This window comes from Artemia franciscana, chromosome 8 (genome assembly GCF_032884065.1).
Source record: "Artemia franciscana chromosome 8, ASM3288406v1, whole genome shotgun sequence".
Lineage (NCBI taxonomy): Eukaryota > Metazoa > Arthropoda > Branchiopoda > Anostraca > Artemiidae > Artemia > Artemia franciscana.
This window is the reverse complement of record NC_088870.1, coordinates 44,156,981-44,183,090: the sequence shown is the minus strand read 5'-3', so window position 1 is coordinate 44,183,090 and position 26,110 is coordinate 44,156,981. Positions and strand designations below refer to the sequence as shown.

Below are 26,110 nucleotides of genomic sequence, written 5' to 3'. Positions count from 1 at the left end.
CCAAATATTTCAAAATGGTAAGGTCAAAGAAGGGCAAGGAATTAAGGCAGGGCTTAGTAGGGAGGAACTACAATGGTAATATCGGTAACGGGAAATATTTTGACCACTTGGAGATAAAAGAAAACATTTGCGAAAGATGAGGTTGAAGTCGGGCCCTTATTTTTGCCCTATGTGTTGAGATGGTGAGGACATCTTAATTCATACTGGGATTTTGCAAGTTGGAGATCTTTGAAAGAGGTTTAAAGAGTTAAAAAAGTTGAGAGGGGATATTCCTTCGGAGGATGGAAGGGAGAAATGGACTGATAATATATTACAGGATAGAAATATTTTGGACATAAAGATGTTGGGAAGGTTGGTTGGTTTATATATGGTATGTATTATGGACCACTTTCATTAGTTTATTTATTCAGTTTGGAACTAGGAGTATATTTGTTTTTAAATTCCTACTGAAGTGAAGCTTTATAGTAGCCATGGCCTGTAACAGCTTTTAGTGGTGATAAATATCATGTCGTACCAACTCTATCCAATATATTAGAAGCAACCTTGACTAGTTAACGAAGACAGGAACTTCTTTTTTTAATATTACTTACAAGTTTCGAGATAAAAATCCTTAAGTAAGGAGAACAAATATTTTAAAAGAAAAATATAAGGCCTAATAATCCTTCTTCCATCCAGCTTGATTATCCCACTTTACAAGTTCTACATCAGACCCACAGCTGAATGTGTATGCCTGCTGTATGGTGGTGTTCCAAAAACACTGCTGGCACCACTCCAGAAGATCCGGAATAGGGCGAATAAGGCGGACCGCTTCCACACATGACTTGCTTGAGCCTCTAAATGAAAGTTTTTTCGTAGCGTACATGGTTGTGGCTGTTTTCTACAAGTACATGAATTCGCCTTCCTCAGACGAGATCTCTCGCATTCCCCCCCCCCCCTTTGTCTAGCCGTCAAGGCAGAGACGAAGACACACAGCTTGGTCCAATTATGCCAAGGGGGACAAACGGACAGCCGATTACTTGAGGAACAGCTTCCTCCGGTGTTACACTTCTATCTGGAAAAATCGTCCAGTGGATATTATTCCTGCAAATCCCTCTGTTGACTCCTTCAAAAGAAGGTTCAACAGATATTTAAAACCTTATTGTTTATTATTTTAGTATTTATTATTTTATCTACTTAACTATTTTGAATTGTTTATTTGTTATATATTATTGATTATCAACTTATTATAAATATTATTAAGGGTGATAACCATGGTTATTGGTAATCGTTTTGTTAATATTAACCACGATTTGCTCTCAGTCTCTTACCTCTAACAATATTCCAAGAATCTAACTAAGAATGTCACCAAATTGAGGATGATACATACACTTGCTGGATACCAACATATTTCCACGTCAAATTACTTCTGGAGCGACTGTGTGGGGGGGGGGGGGAAGTACTATTGCACGGGAATGATACAATTAGTGTGTTCTCGGTGCTCCCACAGAGAATATAAGCATATTCAATCAAGTGTCTTACACAAGAGGGCAGCACATTATGTCTCGTATTTCAAGAGACATATATTCACAGTAGACACGTGTTATCCTACATCGTTGTTTTCTACAAACTATTAGTGACTGAGAATTTGACATACATGATTCTGAACGATACCAACTGCTAAACTATATTATAAAATTTCAAAAATTAAATTTCAAAATAAAATATCCATCTCACTCATATTTTCTAACGACATCTAGTTCAAATACAGGGTTACAAATATGGTCCACACGCAACACAGTCTTTTTAAAAACGTAACACCCCAGTATCGCTATTTTGGACATGTGCACTTGCGCACTGCAAGCGCATGACCATGCATGGTAGGTATTAACAACTCAAATTTGAACCAACAGTACGTGTCCTTGATTGAATGACAGGGATCGCATGACATCACTTTCAGCTGATCAGAGGCGTTTTCCATTAACTGGTCACTGAAACAGCTACATGAGAATGCACTGAAGGTGTTTGAGCATATCTGTCTCTGTAGTATCCTTATGATTCACCTGAGTGATCAAAAATCTAACATGGATGTACGACGACTGTGTAGTATCAATAAATGAGTACTTGCCTTGCCGAATCCTTCTCACTGAGCCCGTCAGCTCATGGAAGACACACCAAAAAAGACAGCGGAATAAATAGTGTAACTTGGTTAAATCAGATCTTGAACCTATTGGAAGGTTCAGAAATTTTGGTTACAGACACAAAACCCAATGGCTTCCACTTGCAAAGTACCTGGCAGCAGACCTACTACATGGTCCAAACAGGTCTTTAAGGTCCTTAACGAAGGTGGAAACGCCTGATTTCCGCCATAAGTACAAGTAAGTAAGTAAGTTTTCCGTTGGCATAAAGTTGATGAAAAAGAAAGTGGTGTATTTTGCCTTTAGTCAAAGCGTCACTGAGAACCAAATAAAACCACACTTTCTCCAGTAATATAAGAATTTCACGCTACCACTGGTTCAAATCTGAGACAGATAGTCGAAAAAGCTATTCTGGGGAGTTACGCAAATGAGACTGGCGGATCACATGCACTATCCTGAATTACATGTAAACTTTACCTTAAACCTAATCATGACATGAGTTACTTTGTCATCAGTTCTGACCGATAAAACATAATCACCCGGTTTGGACTGGGATTCTCTTACAAGGAATGATCCATTCTTCCCTCTTTCTATAATCAACTTCTCAGCTTCCAGCCCACTGAGATGGCCATGATACCACCTGGAAAGAGAGGAGAAATTTTTGATTCTTCTACTTCTGCTCTAAATAAATCCCAAGTAACTTTCAAATTTTATTACAGGAACATCAACCATTACATTAGGTTAATCCTAGACTCAATAGTTATCCTTTACCCTACGTTTAGTATAAATTACATAATTGAGTTATTTTGATTACATATGCAGTTGGAAAACGATGTGCAAATTAAATTCATTTTATTATGGACCCCCCCCCCCTCCGCCAATTGGTAGGATTTTACAGAACTTCATTTCATCTAATGTCCTTATTGATCTATTTGGTATGTATATACCAAATGAGGCATCTAGGTATAGATGCCTCATATGATTACGATAAAGATACACGAAAAAAGTACTTTCGTGAAATATTAATTTATAAAGGAGAGAAGTAGTGAGAGTTCTTTTGATTTCCGCCATACTTCATATTCTTATGAGATATTCTCCTTGTGTAATGGACATTTGCCCACCTTTTTCGCTTTGGCACACCATCCCATTACGCAAAAGACCATTTATTATAAATTGAACGAAAAACCAACATCAGGTAATAAGATAGAATACCAATTGGGCAGGATTTTACAGAAGTTTGTTTCACCTTTTCGTACGCCAAAGGAGTTCGACACCTGATACTGATATCATCTTGTCTCCGAAGAGAAATTACTACAAAAAACTTGCCATGCAGCAAAAATAAATAAAAACCAGTCCTGTAGAAATAAAACACGTTACTTTACTAAAAACAATAACCGGTTGACCCATAAAGCGAGCAATTCGCAAGAAAGTACATATTTATGACTCCATGGCAATTGTTCCGGTTCCATCCCTAGGGTATAACTGTAAGTCTAGGATAATAAGTACGTCGTAAGTCGAGCAGTGAGATCCAAACACATCTTAGCATTCACTACATAAACTTATTCATCTTAGAATAGAATAATAATGTTCTTCAGCGAAAAAAAAAGGAAAATTCAAACATCTAGGAAGATTTTCTATTGCATCTATATATATTACACATTTAAGATATCAGCTTATTAATTAATTTATTTTTGACCTACGAGCATTATAAAAAAGTAGATAAACAGAAGAAAATATGAATAAGTACGTCTACACAGGGAACAAAGACAAAACAATATTAAATATAAAAAAACGACAACAATGAAAATCAAAATAATCGCACAAGAGGATGAAAAGGTTATAGCCGCAGGCAAGCCTCTTCTTTTAACTTGGCATCCAGCTTATTAAGATGTCAATATATCAGTGGCAGAGAAAATTTAAATAATTGGGTTCCTATACCAAAGAGGCAGATATTAAAGGAATTTAAAATAACAGAAATTCATGTGTTATATGTGTTTGGTATTAAAATGAAAGAAAATCAAAAAGATATTAAAAATTAAATTTGAATTAAAACTGAAAAAAGGTTTTGAATTAAAACTTTGAATTAATTAAAAAGATAAAAAAGAAAATTCAAACGTCTAGGAAGATTTTCTATTGCATCTATATATAATACACATTTCTTTTTTTTAGCATCAATAGATTTGAATATAGGATATGTCACAAATAAATAAAATACAAGAGAAGCAAGGAAAACTTTAATATTTAGGAATATTTTTTTTAATGCGGTTTTGTATGACATATATAAAAATACAGGCTGTATTGTTTCGATTCGTTATGGATTTTACAAATCCAATGCTTAGTCGATTTTTCTGAAGCAAGATGCACCCCCGCCCCAGCCAAATCCTTTGATCACTTTTAATACTTTGCAATTCAAAGCCTGATCAGTCACCATAGTATAAAATTCTATTAAAATTCTAAAAATATAAAAAATATAAATATATAAAAAATCTAAAAATAAAAATATAAAATTCTATCAACTACTTCTCACCTTTCGGTTGTAGGATCGCCACAATTTAGAGGGTAGCGAAGTTCAATGCATTCTCCATTCTTTTGGCGCAGCTGTCCTGAGTTTTCCATATAATATTGGACCAATTCTGCAAGAGTGGCAAATTTTTCTCCTCCATAAAGGTCATAGAAATCGCCTTTATTTTGAATTTTTATATGAGTCACTTCCTCCCCTATTCTGAAAAAAAAGATTAAATTTTATTTTGAATTATCACGAGTAACTTTTTCTTCTATCCAGAAAAAGAAAGGACTAAATTTTATTTTGAATTTTCCTCCCCTATCATGAAAAAGAGAGGGACTAAGTTTCATTTTGAATTTTTCTACGAGTCACTTCCTCCCCTATTTTGAAATAGAAAGGATTAACTTTTATTTTGAATTATTATTTGAGTCACTTCCTCCTCTATTATGAAAAATAAAGGATTAAATTTCATTCTGAATTATTATTTGAGTCACTTTCTACCCTATATTGAAAAAGAAAAGATTAAATTTTATTTTGAATTATTATATGAGTCACTTCCTCCCCTATTCTGAAAAAGAAAGGATTGAATTGTATTTTGAATTATTATATGAGTCACTTCCTCCCCTATTTTGAAAAAGAAAGGACTAAATTTCCTTTTTGAATTTTTATGAGTCACTTCCTACCCTATTTTGGAAAACATAGGATTAAATTTTATTTTGAACTATTACGAGTCACTTCCTCCTCTATTAAGAAAAAGAAAGGACTAAATTGAATTTTCAATTTTTAAATGAGTCACTTCCTCCTCTATTATCAAAAGAAAGGATTAAATTTTATTTGCATGATTATATGAGTCACTTTCTCCCCTATTCTGAAAAAGAAAGGACTGAATTTTATTTTGAATTATTACGTTAGTCATTCCTCCCCTATTCTGAAAAAAGAAAGGATTAAATTTTATTTTGAATTATTATATGAGTCACTTCTTCCCTTATTCTGAAAAAGAAACGATTAAATTTAAAAAAAGTTCAACTTAATACATATATTTTATTGCGTACACGAGGTACATATTGGAAGCACAAAAACTGATTAGTATCCACTACAATGCCTGCAATTTGTGCCCGGTGGTGCAGAAAAGAAAGTTCAACTTAATACAAAAAAAAAGTTCTGCACCTCAGCAGGGAAGCACAAAAACTGATTTGTATCCACTGCAATGCCTGCAATTTGTGCCCGGTGGTGCAGAAAAGAAAGTTCAACTTAATACAAAAAAAAAAGTTCTGCACCTCAGCAGGGAAGCACAAAAACTGATTAGTATCCACTATAATGCCTGCAATTTGTGCCCGGTGGTGCAGAAAAGAAAGTTCAACTTAATACAAAAAAAAGTTCTGCACCTCAGCAGGGAAGTACAAAAACTGATTAGTATCCACTACAATGCCTGCAATTTGTGCCCGGTGGTGCAGAAAAGAAAGTTCAACTTAATACAAAAAAAAAGTTCTGCACCTCAGCAGAGAAGCACAAAAACTGATTAGTATCCACTACAATGCCTGCAATTTGTGCCCGGTGGTGCAGAAAAGAAAGTTCAACTTAATACAAAAAAAAAGTTCTGCACCTCAGCAGGGAAGCACAAAAACTGATTAGTATCCACTACAATGCCTGCAATTTGTGCCCGGTGGTGCAGAAAAGAAAGTTCAACTTAATACAAAAAAAAGTTCTGCACCTCAGCAGGGAAGCACAAAAACTGATTAGTATCCACTACAATGCCTGCAATTTGTGCCCGGTGGTGCAGAAAAGAAAGTTCAACTTAATACAAAAAAAAAGTTCTGCACCTCAGCAGGGAAGCACAAAAACTGATTAGTATCCACTGCAATGCCTGCAATTTGTGCCCGGTGGTGCAGAAAAGAACTGAAGTTCTGTGAAAATTCAACCAACGACAAAACCACGATGTTATCTTGTATAGCGACCATGTTTTCGTTTATATTTTCAATTTCGTTTAAAATTTTGCATTTTTCATAGATTTTACATTTTTAATTTACATGAATTCCATCATAAATTATATTTTTTATTATATTGGCATTTCTACATTTTATAATTTCGTCTACATCTGTATATGTCTCATTCCCTAGTGTTATTTTTGTTCAATTCTTGCTCGTTTACTCTCGGTTAATTCACTTATATCTATACGACTCTCGTTTATTTTTTTGTTTGTTTATTAGTGTTGTTCGATCTTATTTATTCATCCACTAGTGACATGTCTATTCGTCATGATGATGATATCTATATATATAAAAATAAGTTGTCTGTGTGTGTGTGTGTGTCGAGTGACGTCATGTTTGTGTGTCGACTGACGTCATGTTTGTCGACTGACGTCATTATAAGGATTGAGCTGTATGCGTCATGAAGTTGTTTGTCGACTGACGTCATGTTTGTCAACTGATGAAATTACATACCGGGACACAAATGACGACCGGGACACAGGGAATATAAATGACGACCGGGAACCTCAAAGAGAAATTACAGACTGGGACACCCGGACACAAATCACGACCGGGACACAGGGAATATAAATGATGACCGGGACACAGGGACAAAACTACAACAGGGACGCCGGGGGCACAGGCGGGATATAAAAATGACGACCGGGACACAGGGATTGTTCGAATAGAAATTACAGACCGAGACACCGGGACACAAATGACGACCGGGACACAAGGAATATAAATGACGACCGGGACACTCAAAGAGAAATTACAAACTGGGACACCGGGACACAAATGATGACCGGCACACAGGGAATATAAATGACGACCAGGACACAGGGACACATCATTAGAACAATGAGGTATAGATCTGAATACGGATTGTTTTTCCCATGGACAATTATATGTTGCATGTTCAAGAGTCAGTAAACCTGACAATCTATTTATATGCACAGACAATGGGACAGCGAAGAATGTTGTATATTCGCATGTTTTACGTAGTTAAAAACATATATATATATATATATATATATATATATATATATATATATATATATATATATATATATATATATATATACATATATATATATATATATATATATATATATATATATATATATATATATATATATATATATATATATATTTTTAGTATATATATATATATATATATATATATATATATATATATATATATATATATATATAAAAGTTGTCTGTGTGTGTGTGGGTCTGTCGGGTGACGTCATGTTTGTGTGTTGACTGACGTCATGTTTTCGACTGACGAAATTACAGACCGGGACATCGGGACACAAATGACGACCGGGACACCGGCACATAGGGAATATAAATGACGACCGGGACACTCAAAGAGAAAGCGACCGGGACACAAGGAATGTTCGATTAGCAATCACCATCAACAAAGCACCGGGACACAAATGACGACCGGGACTCAGGGAGTATAAATGACGACCAGGACATAAGTAAAAAAAAAACTAAAAAAACTAAAAAAAGGTAAAAACTACAAAAAAACTAAAAAGAAAAAAAACTAAAAACTAATAAAAAAACTAAAAAAGCTAAAAAATAAAAAAAAATAAAAAAAGAAAAAAAATAAAAAAAGGAAAAAATGAAAAATAAAGGAGAAAAACAAAACTAAAAAAAATAAAAATAAAAAAAACTAAAAAGAAAAAAAGGGGAAAAATACAAAAATTTATTTCATCGTATACCATTTCAAAAACGACAGCTCCATTTATATACCATTTCCGACAGCTCTGGCAGAGCGAAATGTTCTGCCATTTCGGCTGTCCTCACCCACAATCTAATGTCTGCATTTTTCATATTTTAGAGAAAATTGCGAAATTTTATTTTTAAATTTAATATTTGAAAACTTAAAATTTTTCTTGAGAAAAATGTTCTGAAGTTCTGTCATTTCAGACAGTTCAGGCAGAACTAAATGTTCTGCCATTTCGGCTGTCCTCTGCCAAAATCTAGTATCGGTATTTTTCAATGTTTAGGGAAAATCGAGAATTTTTTTTTTATATTTTTTTTATATATTTTATTTTTTATATTTTTTATATCAGGAGAAACAGATGAAGACACGACATTCCATTTATAGGTTTTTTGGGTGTCATTTCCTTTCCGTAATCTTCTTTTTCTCCTTTACTTCTTTAATTTCTATACATTTTATTTTACCGCCTTACTTTTTTCCTCTCAGTTTTCCACTTTATTTAGATATTCTATAGATACTACTTAACTCTTGTAATTCGAATATTTTCGTATTAGGTTTGGGCTATATAGAATCAGTGAAAGCTATTTGACCTCTTTAGATACTATGTCTCATCTCAAAAATTGTCGTAGATTAAAATTCTGGCTTCGCCATTTGACTCACCCTATCTAGATTAGGAGAGGTGCGATCAAAAATTGCTAGATTTGGTTTTATTTGTTGGTTTAGATGTTGGGTTTTAAGCAAAGATAGCTTACAGCTTTGCCCATAGGTGTTCACAGGACATCTATAACAGGGCTATACAGTTGTAGGACAGTCTAAAGGGCATAAACTCATGCTACAAAGTTTTCATCTTGTACTTTGACCAAATCATTAGGTTTGGTTTTATTTGTTGGTTCAGATGTTAGGTTTTAGCAAAGGTAGCTGATTTTTTAGCCCACAAGTGCTAACATGACATCTATAACAGGGCTATCCAGTTGTAGGACAGTCTAAGGGGCATAAACTCATGCTACAAGGTTTCCATCTTGTACTTTAACCAAATCATGATAAAATCGCAGTTTTACATACACAGAAAATAATTCCGAAGGTGATATAGGAACTTAAATATTTTACGACGTAATATTTTAAATTAGACATCCTTTTCGATGACCATACTGCCTTTCTATTACGAACAAATAAAAGTTCAAATGGGGATAAATCCATTTATTTAGACAGTGAAAACAGGTACAAAAGTCTAAATATTTCGATCACATATACAACATATATATATATATATATATATATATATATATATATATATATATATATATATATATATATATATATATATATATACAAATATATATACAAAACATATATATACAAAACAATATACAAAATATATATACAATATATAATATACAGTATATACAATATATACAATATATATACAAAACATATATAAAAAACTATATATATACAAAACAAAATAATTAACTTCCAAGTCATTGACTAGATTTTTTTTTAGAAAGATCAATAACAGGGTTCATTCGAAGTCTTGAAAAGTACATTTTTCTCTTTAATACTCCCTAAATGTAAAATGAATGTAAAATGAAGGTCACAAAGCCTTCTCTTTTGTCTAATTGTAAAAGAAATGTTGAATTTATAGTGTACTTGATTAGTCTCAAGTATACAGCTTACATCTCAAAACTGACAATGACCTCTATCATTGAACTCTCTACGCCAAACTAGTGAATTACCTGAAAGTTGATTATTTTGTTTTGAATAAATAGGTTTGTTTTAATTTTACTACTTTACTATTCCCATCTGATGACCATCTCTGTACATGAGATCGAAATATCTGGACTTTTGTGCCTGTTTTCACTGTCTAAATAAATGGACTTATCCTCGTTTGAACATTTATTTGTTAAACTCAAGAATGTGAAAAACTCAAGAATAATGAAATTATCCCAAAGAATATTCTGTAAATGTGCCTGCTTTTTTTGAAGTGCAGGTTTTTGCTGGACATCAGTCAATTCAGCATGTTGTAGGGTTGTCAAATGGAAAGGCAGTCATAGGGGGGTATGAGCTTTTAGTACGACGCCCCCTTCTCGCACTTGCATTAAATCACGATAAAATTACAGCTTTACGTTTAAAGCAAAATGATTTTGAAGTTGACAAGATAATTTTATACTTTTTTAAGGAAAATATCATGAAGACAATCGACTTAATATGCCTGCCATTTTTAATATTCATGTTTTTGCTGGGCACCAGAAAACTTAATATGTTGTAGGGCTGTCAAACTGTAAGACAGTCGCAGGTGGTATAGTACAACGTTCCCATCTTCCCAAACCCCATCTTCATCAAATCATGATGAAATTACAGCTTTAAATAGGGTGTTAAAACAAAAGCTTATGCTTAGCATGTGAAAATAGAGTAGAGGAAGAAGTCTATCAACATTTTTTTTTACTTATTATTCAAATATACAGTTTTGGAAATTCACTTCTAAAACATCACGTTATTTAAATTTAGTCCAGCAAGCATACGGCAATCATTTAAATAATAGAACAAGAGCTAAGAGCTCATATGGCACTTGTGACGAGGCGAAAAGAGCAAAGAGCCAAGAGATCATATGGTATGAGCTCTAACAAAATTCTATGAATCAATAGATTGATTTAAAAAGGAAAATAAGAGGCTTAATGCCGGTCAGGATTTAAAATAAGAGCTCTGAGTCACAAAGTCCTTCTAAATATCAAAATTCATTAAGATCCGATCACCCACTCGTAAGTTATAAATACCTAATTTTTTCTAATTTTTCCTCTCCCTTTTGCCCCCCAGATGGTTGAATCTGGGAAAACGACTTTATCAAGTCAAATTGTGCAGCTCCCTGACACGCCTACCAATTTTCATCGCCCTAGCACGTCCAGAAGCACCGAACTCGCCAAATCACTGAACCCCTCCCCCCAACTCCCCCAAAGAGAGCAAATCCAGTACGATTCTGTCAATCACGTATCAAGAACATTTGTTTATTCTATCCACCAAGCTTCATCCCGATTCCTCAACTCCAAGTGTTTTTCCAAGATTTCCCCCTCCAACTCCCCCCAATGTCAAAAGATCAGGTCGGGATTTGAAATAAGAGCTCTGAGACATGAATTCCTTCTAAAAATTAAATTTCATAAAGATCCGATCATCTATTCGTAAGATAAAAATACCCCAATTTTCACGTTTTCCAAGAATTCCGGTTTCCCCCTCCAACTCCCCCCAATGTCACAGGATCTGGTCGGAATTTAAAATTAGAACTTTAAAGCACAAAATCCTTCTAAATATCAAATTTCATTAAGATCTGGTCACACTTTCGTAAGTTACAAATACCTCAATTTTCAAAATTACCCCCCCCCCCCAATTCCGGTTGGGTTATGTCAGTCACGTATCTTAGACAGGTTTCTATTCTTTCCATCCAGTTTCATCCTGATCTCACCGCTTTAAGTATTTTCTAAAATTTCCGGTCCCCCAACTGCCTCCCCTCAATTACGCTTGATCCAGTTGAGATTTAAAATAAGAGATCTGAGTTACGAGGTCCTTCTAAATATGAAGTTTCATGAAGATCCGATCACTCCTTCGTAAGTTAAAAATACGTCATTTTTTCTTTTTTTTTTCAGAATTAACCCCCCCCCCAATAGAGCGGATCCATTCCAATTATATAAATCACGTATGTAAGACTTCTGCTTATCCCCCTCCCCCAAGTTTCATCCCGATCCCTCCAATCTAAGCGTTTTCCATGATTTTAGGTTCCCCCACCCCAAACTCCCCCAATGTCACCGGATCCGGTCAGGTTTAAAATAAGAGCTCTGAGCCACGATATCCTTCTAAATATCAAATTTCACTGAGATCTGATCACCCGTTTGTAAGTTAAAAATACCTCATTTTTCTAATTTTTCAGAAATAACCCCCCCCCCCCCAACTACCCCAAAGAAAGCGGATCCATTCCATTTATGTCAATCATCTATCTAGGGCTTGTGTTTATTTTCCCACCAAGTTTCATCCCAATCCCTCCACTCTAAGCGTTTTCCAAGTTTTAGGTTTCCCCTTCCCAACTCCCTCCCCCCCCCCGAATGTCACCAGATCCGATCGGAATTCAAAATAAGAGCTCTAAGACACGATATCCTTCTAAACATCAAATTTCATTGAGATCCGATCACCCGTTTGTAAGTTAAAAATACCTCATTTTTTTCTAATTTTTCAGAATTACCCCCCCCCCCAACTACCCCAACGAGAACGGATCCGTTCCTATTATGTCAACATGTATCTGGGACTTGTACTTATTTTTCCCATCAAGTTTCATCCCGATCCCTCCACTCTAAGTGTTTTCCAAGATTTTAGGTTTCCTCCCCTCCAATTCCCCCCAATGTCATCAGATCCGGTCCGGATTTAAAATAAGAGCTCTGAGACACAATATCATTCCAAACATCAAATTTCATTAAGATCCCATCACCTGCTCATAAGTTAAAAATACTTCATTTTTTCTATTTTTTCTGAATTAACTGGCCCCCCACTCCCCCCCTCCAGATGGTCAAATCGGGAAAAAGACTATTTCTAATTTAATCTGGTCTGGTCCCTGATACGCTTGACAAATTTCATCGTCCTAGCTTACCTGGAAGTGCCTAAAGTAGCAAAACCGGGACCGACAGACAGACAGACCGACAGAATTTGCGATTGCTATATCTCACTTGGTTAATACCAAGTACCATAAAAAAATGTATTACAGCACAGCAAGTAGACCTAAAATGGTTGTTACTTCACTATGGATATTTCCTTTCAATTGAAACGGAAGCTAGGTCATTGACAGATACTTTCAATTTTGGATATACACATGAGAAAAAACTCAAAGGGTACAAATCCGGACTGCATGGGAACCCAATTTAAGAAACCTCTTTTGGAATTCAATTGCCAAGGAGGATTTGGCAAACTCGTAAAATAGACACATTGGATGTGTGTGCTGTGGAGTTGTCTTGCTGAAATCAAGTTATTTGTTCGTGTCCCGGACGATTTTGCAGTTCAGCTACCAAAAAGTTATTTACTATTGACAAATAGCACTCTAGGTCACTGAAACTGCATGACTTCTCTCAGCCACAACAAAGTATGACTAACACTGGCACTTCTGGCTTCTCTTGCACCCAGAACAATTCTTGATTAATGCCCCTCCCCCCTGTCTCCCGTAAAGTTGTCAGCCAAATTTTAACAAAATTTTCATTTAAAAAAATTATTTTCAATTCATTTAAAAATTAATTATTTATGGTTTAACTATTTTTTTTTGTTTATTATTTAATTAATCTGATTATTATTATTAAATAATTTAGTTTTAGTTTATTAATTAATAATTAATTAAATTATGTTCATTTATTAACTGCGCCCTCTCCTTTAGTAAATAATAAAATTACAAAATTACAAAATGATAATAGCTGTTAGATTATTTATTTGAAATTTTGTACGCCTAAAATTTCTGCACCTGGGACAAGTGCCCCCTCTGTCCCTCCCCAAAAGCCACCTCTGAGTATGACCCAATTATTCATTGAGTGGACATTAAAGTTCACACAGAAACTTCTGGTTATTAGCTCTTAGAAGACTCTGATCACCCAGATCTCCATCTGGCCAGTGTTGAACTGGTCTCCTCCAATACTTTTATCCAATCCTAGATAAGTGGAAGATTGCACCGTGATCCATGGTCACTGCAAAAGTTCCTCAATGCTACAATCACCAACACCCAAGATCGTATCTAGAGGAGGAGTTATAGGAGTTTGAACCCCCCTCCAAAGGTTTGTCTGACTTGTAAAAACGTAAATGTATTTGCCACAACTATCTAGCAAGATTCTTGTTTACAAGTCACTCTACATGACACAGATGAAACCCCGAAATTTTTAATGTGTTTTTATATCTTTTTTTCTTGTGAGCCCCAATCCTCCCAGGAAAAAACCTTCCTGAACAAAATTCTAGATAAAGCTCTGTCAACACCGTTTCAATAGAATTCTTCCACATAGAGCGCGTGGTCTGCTCTTGAGAAGTGCTTTGCATTAAGTTAATTCTCACAGGTTAAACAAGTGATGACAGTGACTTACTCTCCTCAGATTTGATGCGCAAGTCCAGAGAACTCTTCAAATCAAAACTTTCTTTTGAGATAAACTGTATCTAAAGCAAAACAATTAAGAAAACCTGCACCTCCCAAGCAAAGCAGGTTCACTAATGAATGATATATGTCAAAAGGCAAAGGTGGACAAAATGACTGTCAAATTTGACAAATCTGTAATTTTAACCATTTCTTTTTTTAAATCTACGCCAGTTTTTAGCCCACTTATTCCAGGCACCAGTCACGTGACCGAAATTAAACTGCTTGGGGTTTCGTATCACTTCGGATCTGAAGTGGAACAAATATATTGATTGCATGAAGAAGCTAATTTGGCCATTAGGTCTCTGAAGTTGTTGGCTCTCCATGGAATTCCTGCACCACACCTCCTATGCATCTATTTCTCTTTTATTCGTTCCACACTTGAGTAATGTTGCCCTGTATGGCATTACGGACTGACTAAGGAACAGTCTGACTCGATCGAGAGGGTGCAATACCATGCCCTCCTAGTAATCTCAAAAGCCCCAAATGTATCATACATATCCCTCCTTAATCAGTTTCAACTTCAAACCCTTCCATCCTGTCGTTTAAAACTTGCCCTGTCCTTTTGTAATAAAATCTTGTCCAGCTCTACACACCGAAATATCCTCCAGCCCCAACATCAACCGGCATGGGTAAGGCCAATCAGGTCTGTTGCAGAGCCTGTACCAAAACTTCAACCGGTGACTGTGTCACATGCTTGTTATGAGCTTAGTTTTGTGCCCTCGTTTGTTAAGTTGTTTAATACTGGGTCAACTTTTTAAACTGGATTATTGTTGTTAATTATATATATTATAATTTTGTGTATGTTAATTTTGACTTGTTGACTGATTTTTAAGTGTATATGACAACAAAAACTGATAATTGGCTCTGTCTGTTGTATGTTTTTTAATAAAGTGAATTGAACTGAATTGAAATTGAAGAAATGAACTCTAAAACTAAATATTTCCATTAAAAGTAAAATATCCTGAAGACAATTTGGCTAACATGCCTGTTATCTTTGCAATACAGATTTTTGTAGGAATCCAGTAAATTCGGCAGATTGAAGAGCTGTTAAATTGTAAGACAGTCTAAAGGGGCAGAAACTCTTGCAAAAGCATAGCACTGATGCCATTGAATTAAATTATGGCAAAGTTCCAGCTTTGTTCAAAAAGCAATTGAGAAACAACTCAGATATTATGCTTAGCTTCACAAGTTTAAATTATTTTACTTAAGTAAAAAGTGGAAATAAATTTTAGTGAACCTTTCTATTGATGCATTTGCATGGTTAATTACATCATTTTGATAAAAAAGATCATTATAAGTGTCAAATGAGGATTATTCCATTTATTGCTGAAATTAAATTATTACTAGAGGTAAAAAAAAAAAGTAAAAAAGCAGGGATACCTGACAGAAAGCGTGAAGTCTCCAGGATTTGTTTTGCTTGGTCTTGCTAAAAAGCTTCCATCTGTTCCAAGATTCTTCAGAAGCAATTCTGCCTCCCTTCCAGAAACACTTGGATGAAACCATCGACTGCAATAAAATATTATTTATAGATTATTTATAAGTTCCTAATATGTGCAATGATTATCATTTATGACAAAAGTAATAATGGGTAATTATTTAAGCTAAAAACCAAAAAAGTTGATCTAAAAACCAGTATAATTAATCTAAAAATTCAATGAAAGGTAATAAAATAATAGGAGTCAAGGTAAATAAATGCTTGTTGAGTCTTCATGATAATTGCAACAATTATGATATCATTTTCTCTACATAAGACAATTGCATGGATAAAGACAATTATTAACAAAATATATCCATGTTCAAGTGTCTTATCATTGGAAGTCTCAATTCCCACTTGTAAAAACACTACATATACATTTTTGATGTGTTTAGAAGGTTTTTTGTATCCCCTCCTCCCTGACAAGGCCTTCAATATATGTCTGCAGTGCATTTGCGCATTAAAAACCTTATCATCTTTCAATATATTCATCTCCTTGATCCCTACACTACTTCATATGAATTCTATATTTTTGAAACCAATTCTGCATATTGTTTTGAACAGAGTCTGTTTTGAGAACAGAGTTACTGTTCTCTTACGTATGAACACAGCAGGGGAGTACTCTGAACCCTTGATGCTGCTAAATCAAAAGTGTCCAGACTACACACCTCTCCATAATCTGCCAAATGGAATTGCAGCAAAATATAGATAAATAGGACAGATGAAGCAGGGGATATTTCTTGATTTTGTCAATACCTTGCTCATTCCATGACTAAAAGCAAGGGTTTGCACAGCAAAAACATTATTGTTACCCTTGTTGGTCATTCAAGCAACCCTTCTTATGAACAGTTGGTCCTTTCCCAAGACAATATACTCAATCTGCTACAGCTGTTCCCAAACACAACACACATTCTCCAGGCTGCAGACATGGGGGTCTTTAAACCTTTACAAACTGCATTGAAAAACCATTTCTTTTGTTATAAAGCTGGTATTTTCAATGAAGAAGAAAATCTAATATCATTTCAGTAAAAAAAAAAAAACTGGATAGAAAAATCATCAAACAGACCATGGTCCAAAATTTCCTGCACATTTTTGAGCAAATCCTCATCAAAAGTTACAAAAATTCATTCAGGATGTATGGAATTCATCCTTGGTCAACAGATGCAACAGAGTATAACAAGTGCTTGATGCAAAACAAAAACAAACAACAACACAGAAAAAGAATCTGAAACTGAAAATAAACCAAGCAGCAAAGCATTAATACCAAGCAGGGAAGCTCCAGTGATGTTGGTGTGTACATTGTTTCATCACCACTGTCAGAACCATTGAAAAAACGTTTGAGCCTGACATCCTTCAGAATTTTATCAACAAATGGACAGAGGAAACCTCCTACTGCAACTTTTTTTTTATTTTTGGCAAGACACAAGACAGGCAACTAAGGCCATAAAGGCTTCAGACAAGCATATCAGATCTTTTACTATGATCTGTTTCTTTTTCTGAACTATCCTAAACGACTCCTTTCTTTGCAATATTATGTCAGAATCATCACCCCTTCTCCTGTCAGAAGTCAGCATCAACCAGGATCCTTCTACAGTTGGAGGTGATTCAGTTTGAAAATCAATCCAGTCCCTCTTCACTCCCACCAAACCTTCTAGCATTGCCAAAAAAAGATCCAATAGAGCAACACACATATCAAGGACAATAACCTGCTCCTTCTGTTCTTCCACATGCTCAAAATATACTGGGAACTCAAAGCCAATGAGAAACAAAACATTCTGATTTTCTACTCCTATGAAAGCATTGTTAACTTTTGAGGAGAAAGACTCAGAGAAGAGTAAGCTGAAAGCTCATGCACCACTGAAATACTTATATACAGTAAAGGAAGCATCAAGGCACTGAGTGGAAAGATGAGTGAATAGGACACTCATATGAAATGAGTGAAAGGACAGCAAAAGTTATGGCATTACTTTGCTTCTTTTCTCTCCTTTTCTGCTATGCTTACATCCTATTTCTATTTTCAAAACCCTAAGAGGCCTTCTAGTGATGCTTTCATGGCAAATTCAATGCTTTTGTATTTAGAACATTACATCATTTCAAAGTTCTGGCCTAATATTTTCCACAAGAAAGTAATTTATTTGTTTTTATTGATCAATAGTAATCGTTTTCTAATTTTAATTTAAACAAAAGCAGAGTAAGCCATAGACTTGTCTCATTACAAATTAACAGTACACAAAACAATAAGCAACAATATATCATGTATTAAGGTAATACACAAAAGACAATATAGAAGAACCAAACTGGGTATTGATTGGTAACACAATTGACTAATAAACTCCTTAGGCTGAACACATTACAAAAAGATAAGCAAAAACCCATTCTATATACTGCACTTCATAAAAAGGGGTTCTAACCAAAGCTTAAGCATTATTTCTTGAAACAACATGATCAGGTAACAAGTTCCATGATCTAATGGACCAATTTAACTGATTTAATTTTTAGCTCTTCCATAAACTAGGTAGCAATGATGCACTATAAGAAAATTTGCAAATGCTTCTAAAAACAAGAGCTAAGAGCTTATATGGCACTTGTGACGAGGCAAGAAGAGCTAAGAGCCAAGAGATCATATGGTATGAGCTCTAGCAAAATTCTATAAATCAATAGATTGATTTAAAAAGGAAAATAAGAGGCTTAATGCCGGTCAAGATTTAAAATAAGAGCTCTGAGTCACAAAGTCCTTCTAAATATCAAAATTCATTAAGATCCGATCACCCACTCGTAAGTTATAAATACCTAATTTTTTCAAATTTTTCCTCTCCCTTTTGCCCCACAGACGGTCAAATCTGGGAAAACGACTTTATCAAGTCAAATTGTGAAGCTCCCTGACACGCCTACCAATTTTCATCATTTTAGCACGTCCAGAAGCACCAAACTCGCCAAATCACTGAACCCCTCCCCTCAACTCCACCAAAGAGAGCGAATCCAGTATGGTTCAGTCAACCACGCATCAAGGACATTTGTTTATTCTATCCACCAAGCTTCATCCCGATTCCTACACTCCAAGTGTTTTTCCAAGATTTCCCCCTCCAACTCCCCCCAATGTTAAAAGATCTGGTCGGGATTTGAAATAAGAGCTCTGAGACATGAATTCCTTCTAAATATCAAATTTCATTACGATCCGATCACCTGTTCGTAAAATAAAAATACCCCAATTCTCACGTTTTCCAAGAATTCCAGCTTCCCCCTCCAACTCCCCAGAATGTCACAGGATCTGATCGGTATTTAAAATTAGAGCTTTAAAGCGCAAGATCCTTCTAAATATCAAATTTGATTAAGATCTGGTCACCCTTTCGTAAGTTACAAATGCCTCAATTTTCAAAATTACCCCCCCAACTCCACCAAAGAGAGCAGATCCGGTCCAGTTATGTCAGTCACGTATCTTAGACAGGTTTTGATTCTTCCCATCCAGTTTCATCCTGATCTCACCTCTTAAGCATTTTCTAAGATTTCTGGTTCCCCTCAACTGCCCCCCTTCAATTACGCTGGATCCGGTTGAGATTTAAAATGAGAGATCTGAGTTGGGAGATCCCTCTAAATATGAATTTTAATGAAGATCTGATCACTCCTTCGTAAGTTAAAAATACGTCATTTTTCTTATTTTTCAGAATTACCCCCCCCCCCCCCCCGCAATTGAGTGGATCCGTTCCAATTATGTAAATCACGTATGCAAGACTTCTGCTTATTTTTCCAACCAAGTTTCATCCCAATCCCTCCAATCTAAGCGTTTTCCATCATTTTAGGTTTCCCCGCCCCAAACTTCCCCCAATGTCACCAGATCTGGTCAGGATTTAAAATAAGAGCTCTGAGACACGATATCCTTCTAATATCAAATTTCATGGAGATCCAATCACCCGTTCGTAAGTTAAAAATACCTCCTTTTTTCTAATTTTTCAGAATTACCCCCCCCCCCCCCCCAACTACCCCAAAGAGAGCGGATCCGTTATGGTTATATCAATCAAGTATCTAGGACTCGTGTTTTTTCCCCACCAAGTTTCATCCTGATCCCTCCACTCTAAGTGTTTTCCAAGTTTTAGGTTTCCCCCTCCCAACTCCCCCCCAATGTCACCAGAACCGGTCGGGTTTAAAATAAGAGCTCTGAGCCACGATATCCTTCTAAATATCAAATTTCATTGAGATCCGATCACCCATTCGTCAGTTAAAAATACCTCATTTTTTTAATTTTTCAGAAATACCCCCCCCCCCTCGAAACTACCCCAAAGAGAGCGGTTCTGTTCCGTTTATGTCAATCATCTATCTAGGACTTGTGTTTATTTTTCCCACCATGTTTCATCCTTATCCCTCCACTCTAAGTATTTTCCAAGTTTTAGGTTTCCCCCTCCCAACTCCCCGCCCCCATCACCAGATCCGGTCAGGATTTAAAATAAGAGCTCTAAGACACGATATCCTTCCAAACATCAAATTTCATTGAGATCCAATCACCCATTTGTAAGTTGAAAATACCTCATTTTTCTAATTTTTAAGAATTACTCCCCCCAACTACCCCAAAGAGAACGAATCAGTTCCGATTATGTCAATCATGTATCTGGGACTTGCGCTTATTTTTCCCATCAAGTTTCATCCTGATCCCTCCACTCTAAGTGTTTTCCAAGATTTAAGGTTTCCCCCTCCAACTCCCCCCAATGTCATCAGATCCTGTCGGGATTTAAAATAATAGCTCTGAGACACAATATCATTCCAAACATCAAATTTCATTAAGATCCAATCACCCACTCATAAGTTAAAAATACTTCATTTTTTCTATTTCTTGCAAATTAACCGGGCCCCCACTCCCCCCCAGATGGTCAAATCGGGTAAACGACTATTTCTAATTTAATCTGGTCCGGTCCCTGATATGCTTGCCAAATTTCATCGTCCTAGCTTACCTGGAAGTGCCTAAAGTAGCAAAACCAGGACCGACAGACAGACAGACAGACTGACAGAATTGGCGATTGCTATATGTCACTTGGTTAATACCAAGTGCCATAATAAGTAAAAGAATTCTAAACAATAAGAAACTTGTTTTGAAACAAACCATATTCTTTTATTTTGCCTTTCATTAATTTGTGAGCTTCTATTATTATTATTTTATTGAATTAACAACACTTTTTTTACAAATAAGGTCCTTCTGTCATTTCTGCAATGTATTGCTGCAACTAGGTTTGAACTCTGTATCCTATATTGACAAGATTAAATCCACTACACCATCAGAAGATTATGATCTTCAGATAAAGCAACCTTTTTAAATACAGAAAAATCCTCAGAGGCAGTTTTAGGGGGGGGGGAGGCAGAGGGGCTACTTGCTAAGGGTGCAGAAATTTTATGGTGCAAAACTTCAAATAAATAACCTAATGGTAATAAAAATTATGCAGTTTTTGAAATTTTATTACTTATTAAAATGAAGAAAAGGGTGTAGTTAATAAATGAAATAATTAATAAATTATTAATTAATAAATAAGATACATTTAAAAAAAATAAATGAGAATAATTAATAATAGTTGTACAAGTATATAATTTAAATAATAAATTGAAAACAATAGAAAATAACTGTTGATTAATGAGCAAATTGAAAATAAATTGGTTAAAAAGAAAATTTTTGTCAAAATTCAGCCTGAAAATTTTTAAAGGAGACAGGGGGGTGGGGCCTAGTTAACATTTTTCCTCAGGCAGAAGAGAGGCAAGAACTGCCATAGAAAATTAGAAACTTTATCCCCTCACCTTTCAAGTGCACTATGGGGCAAAACTGATTATGCCAAGGGTGCAGCCAGGTCAGCTGCCCCTGGTAATGCAAATGGGGGGGGGGGGGGCTCCTCACTTTGTTTTTTATTTATATTTGAGTTGGGACATGGGTACTGAAATAAATTTTTGCTTTAGTAACCCTAATCATAGGAATAGCTCTGCCAACAAGGTGGCAATGACAGTAAAATTCTAGATGAGCTACTTTTTGTTCTCATGGAAAGTGGTTAGGTTAGGAAAATGAAACTTCATAGGATGGATCTAAAGTATGTTTGAGGAAGGTATTTTAAATTACTTTCTTTTACTCCTTCTCTCTCTAGAGGCCTCTGAGTTTTTTGTCAACACCAACACCAGTTCCCACTCTTGTAAGTTACCTACACTATTTAGGCTTAAGTACTATTGCATCATATAAATAATACTACAATTAGCTTCAGCAGCAGTTCAAAGGAATATATATATATATATATATATATATATATATATATATATATATATATATATATATATATATATATATATATTATATAATGGTAATGGAGCCCAGACAAAGAAGTGTCAAGCAATTACTCAATATCATTTTGCTAGTTTACAGACTTATTCTAAAGACTTCCAAATTCTAGAAAGACACTATGGACATTCAAAGAAAAGTCTTTTAATTTAGTTTTCTTATGAAAAAATTAATAGGTTGATTATTTCAAATCATTGAGGTTATCACTGCTACTACATAGTTGACTTTGCATAATCCATTTTGAAGGTGATATTCTTCTACTTGTAGCTGGATCACCAGTGATTTTTTTTTTTTTTTTTTTTTTTTTTTTTTTTTTTTTTTTTTTTTTTTTTTTTTTTAATGAGAAAGGCACTAGCTGGGTTTATTGAGCAAATAGACATATCTTTTGACACTATTATATTGAAATTGATGTTTGATGACCTTAAAACATTGTGTGCCATAAAGTGAAACTTTGCAAAATAGATCTTCTGCTTAAATGAAGCACAAGACAAATATTTTCAGCTTCACACTTTCACTCAATCCCAACTTATGAGGTTTCGAAGATCTGTATATTTAGAAGAAAAAAAAAACAACTTATATGTCTTATAATTCTACTCAAATTATAGAAATTGCATTGTCAAGACTAAAACCAGAGAAAAACAAACTGAAAATTAATATATAATGAAGTTTTGTCAAAATTCCAAGATCCTAGGTATAACCTAGACCTGCCCTGTCAAGTAGACAAATTTATAAGACTTGGAAATCAGAATAGGGTTAGGATTCATTACTAAGAATTTTATTGGGTAAAATTCTAGTTTAGCTACTTTTTGCTACCTTGGAAAGGGTTAGGTTAGGGAAATGAAACTTTAAGGGATGGGTCTACAGACTAAAGAATGTCCTGGGAAGGTATTTTGAATTACCTACACCCCTTCTCCCTCTAGATAGCAATGACCTTTGATGACTTTAAAAAAAAAAATTGTGTTATAGCAGTGAAACCTTGTAAATCAATCTTCCACTTAAATGAAATGGGCTATAAGAAAACTGTTTTAACACTTTACAACTTTGCTCAATCTAAATTTATGAGGCTTAAAAATTGTGTAAATGCATTTCCTAAATTTAGAAAAAAAAAACCAGAGGATATAGCTTAAAATTCTACTCAAAATAACAGAAATTGTGTTTTCAGCATTAAAACCAGAGATATAGAAATTGATGAGAGAAAATTAAGGTATAATTGTTTTGCCAAAATTTCAATAGGTAAAGACCTTCCAAGTAGAAAAATTTCTAAGATTCAGAAATAACAAGAGGATTAACATAGAAGCTTTAAAATATCTTCCTAGAGTATGTTTCTAGCCCTTCATTCATTGACAGTTTGGTCTTGGAAAAAGAAAGCTCCATTTTCCTAACCTAATTCCTTTCCAATATAGCAAAAAGTAGCAGTAAAATTCTAGTTTAGTGACTTCTTGCTATCTCAGAAAGGGGTTAGGTTAGGAGAATGAAACCTTAAGGGATGAATCTATACACTAAAGTATGTCCAGGGAAGGTACTCCACTCCTTCTCTCTCTAGAGAGCCCTGAAATTTGCCTACATGACAAAAACCTAGTGAAATTTTGACAAAACAAAATTTGACCTTAATTTTCAGTTACCAGTTGCTTTTTCTCTGCTTTTAGTCCTGAAAATGTGATTCCTGTTATTTCAGTGGAATTCTGAGCCATATCAATATTTATTTTTCAAAATTTAGGAAATGTGTTTGCATATCTTTAAAACCTTATAAATTGGGATTGAGCAAAGTTGTGAAGCTGAAAACAATTTTGTTGTACTTTTTTCAAGCAGAAGATCTATCTTGCAAGGTTTCATTTTAAAGGTCAGGACCCTCTAGAGGGAGAGGGAGTGGATGTAGGTACTTCTAAATACCTTCTCAGGAAATACTTTAGCCTGTAGACTCATCCCCAAAAGTTTCATTCTCCAAACCTAACCACTTTCTGAGATAGCAAGAAGTCACTAAACTAGAATTTTATTATTTCCAAACCTAACCATTTACCAAGGTAGCAAAAAGTAGCTTGTCTAGAATTTGACTTCCTATAGTTTCCTGTTATACCAAGGTCAGCTGTTTTCTTTAATTTTTATATAAAATCCTCCATCAGATTTCATCAACAGAATCATTAGATGATCCACAAAGATTGTTAAAAGCAGTTTCCTAGCCTAAACCTAGGCTACTTTATAGAAAACATAGAAACTAGGCTATTAAGGCCTAAACGATGCTTAGAATAAAAGCTAACCTCCTAGAACCCATCTTATTTGGGCACTCGGTAGAGTGGCGTTTTTGGGTAGCTAAAACAGAATCATTAGTTAATTATGGGAGCCTGATTAAGCCTATTCCATTTATTTCTTCTAAACACGTTTAAAAGGCGTTGGGCTACATAATGCGTCATCGCTTTGAATCAAAGACATACCGTGACCAACTAATCTTAGATGCCACTACTTGTTGAAATGGAGCCACTCAGTAAGGATATCAATGACAAAACATGTGATGGCGCAGTAGGTTTGATTTTGGCTGAGTAACGCGGGGCCCAGAGTTCAAACTATAGCTGTACAAAACTGCCTGGCTAACACAAGGACCTTAGCAGTTAAGAAGTGTGAATAAAAGAGTACAAACACAATTACATCATAGTCAAAACATAGCCTGAAACAACAAAAACAATTGCAAGTTCTGAGGAACACTAAACGCATTTAAAAGAACGATTTTACCAAACAATTCACCCAAAGATTCTCCTCTCTTATCAATGCAGAGTCCAATTTTAATTTCTTCCTTCTACGACGTTGGTGAGTTTTGTCACGCTAGACTCTCATCCCAAACTGGCTCAGCACTACAAGCAAATTGGTCCTCCAATTGGTCAAAATCATCAGGAAGAGACCTATTATTAACTAATTTTGTTTTTAATGTAAAGGTTGCACCTCAGAAAAATACCTCAGAATAATTTACCATTACCATCTTATTTCTTTTTCATTCGTTCAAAAATTAAGATTTACATCAACCATTGACACCAAAGTAATTAAGACATATATTTTTAAAGTTCCGCAAACTATTACTGATTAAAACTCATAATATAAAATTTTCAGTCGCAAGTAATCGCAGCTGCAAGTAACTAGAGTCATAGTCAAAAGTAGCCTCGGTCGCAAATAGTCACAGTCACACGTGGTCGCAGTTGCAAGTAGTCGCAAAATAAGTAGTAAATGGTTACAGTTGCCAGTAATTCCATTCAAAATAGTTACAGTTACAAATAGTCAAGTCACTGTCACAAGTAGTCGCATTCACAAGCGATTGGAGTCGCAATTATTCACTATCAGAGTTACAAGAAGTCGCAGTCACAGTCGTAAGCGATTGTACTTACAGGTGCGAGTAGTCCCACTCTCAGTCACAAGTAGTTGCAATCATAAGTGGTCATATTTGAAGTCGTGGTCACAACTGGTTGCAAGCAGTCACAGTAGCAATTGTCACAGTTACAGTCAACAGTAGTCGAAAATGGTCACAGTCGTAGTCACGAGTAATTGCTGTTGTAAGCAGTCACAGTTGCAAGTAGTCATGGTCAGAAGCATATACAGTTACAAGTAGCTGTAGGCAAAAGTAATCACAGTCGCAAGCGGTTTTAGTCACAGTCATAAGATGTAGCAATAATAAGTGGTCACAGCGGAAGTGGTGGTATCAAGCAGTCACCATTACAAGTAGTCTTAACTGTAATCACAAGTAGTCGCAGTCACAATCAGCCGAACCAGCAGCTATTCGCAGTCAAAGTCAAGAATAAATGCCATCGTAAGTAGTCACAGTCAAAAGTAGTCGGAGGGACAGTTTAAGCAGTCATAGTATTATTACTAGCAGTAGTAGTAGAAGTAGTAGCAGTATCTGGGA

The 26,110-nt window shown here is 35.2% G+C and overlaps 1 protein-coding gene across 1 annotated transcript in view; it reads right to left on the bottom strand.

The window, feature by feature from the left end:
- The window catches only part of LOC136030471 (tyrosine-protein phosphatase corkscrew-like), a 68,393-nt gene extending 43,785 nt beyond the window's left edge, over nucleotides 1-24,608 (bottom strand). Inside the window, exons 1-4 of the mRNA XM_065709477.1 lie at nucleotides 24,483-24,608; nucleotides 15,836-15,961; nucleotides 4,642-4,836; nucleotides 2,592-2,754 (exon numbers count right to left, since the gene is read on the bottom strand). Coding sequence (XP_065565549.1) covers nucleotides 2,592-2,754; nucleotides 4,642-4,836; nucleotides 15,836-15,961; nucleotides 24,483-24,496 — 498 coding nt within the window. The 5' untranslated portion in view covers nucleotides 24,497-24,608. The remainder of the gene's footprint in view (nucleotides 1-2,591; nucleotides 2,755-4,641; nucleotides 4,837-15,835; nucleotides 15,962-24,482) is intronic.
- Between the last annotated feature and the right edge of the window lie 1,502 nt (nucleotides 24,609-26,110).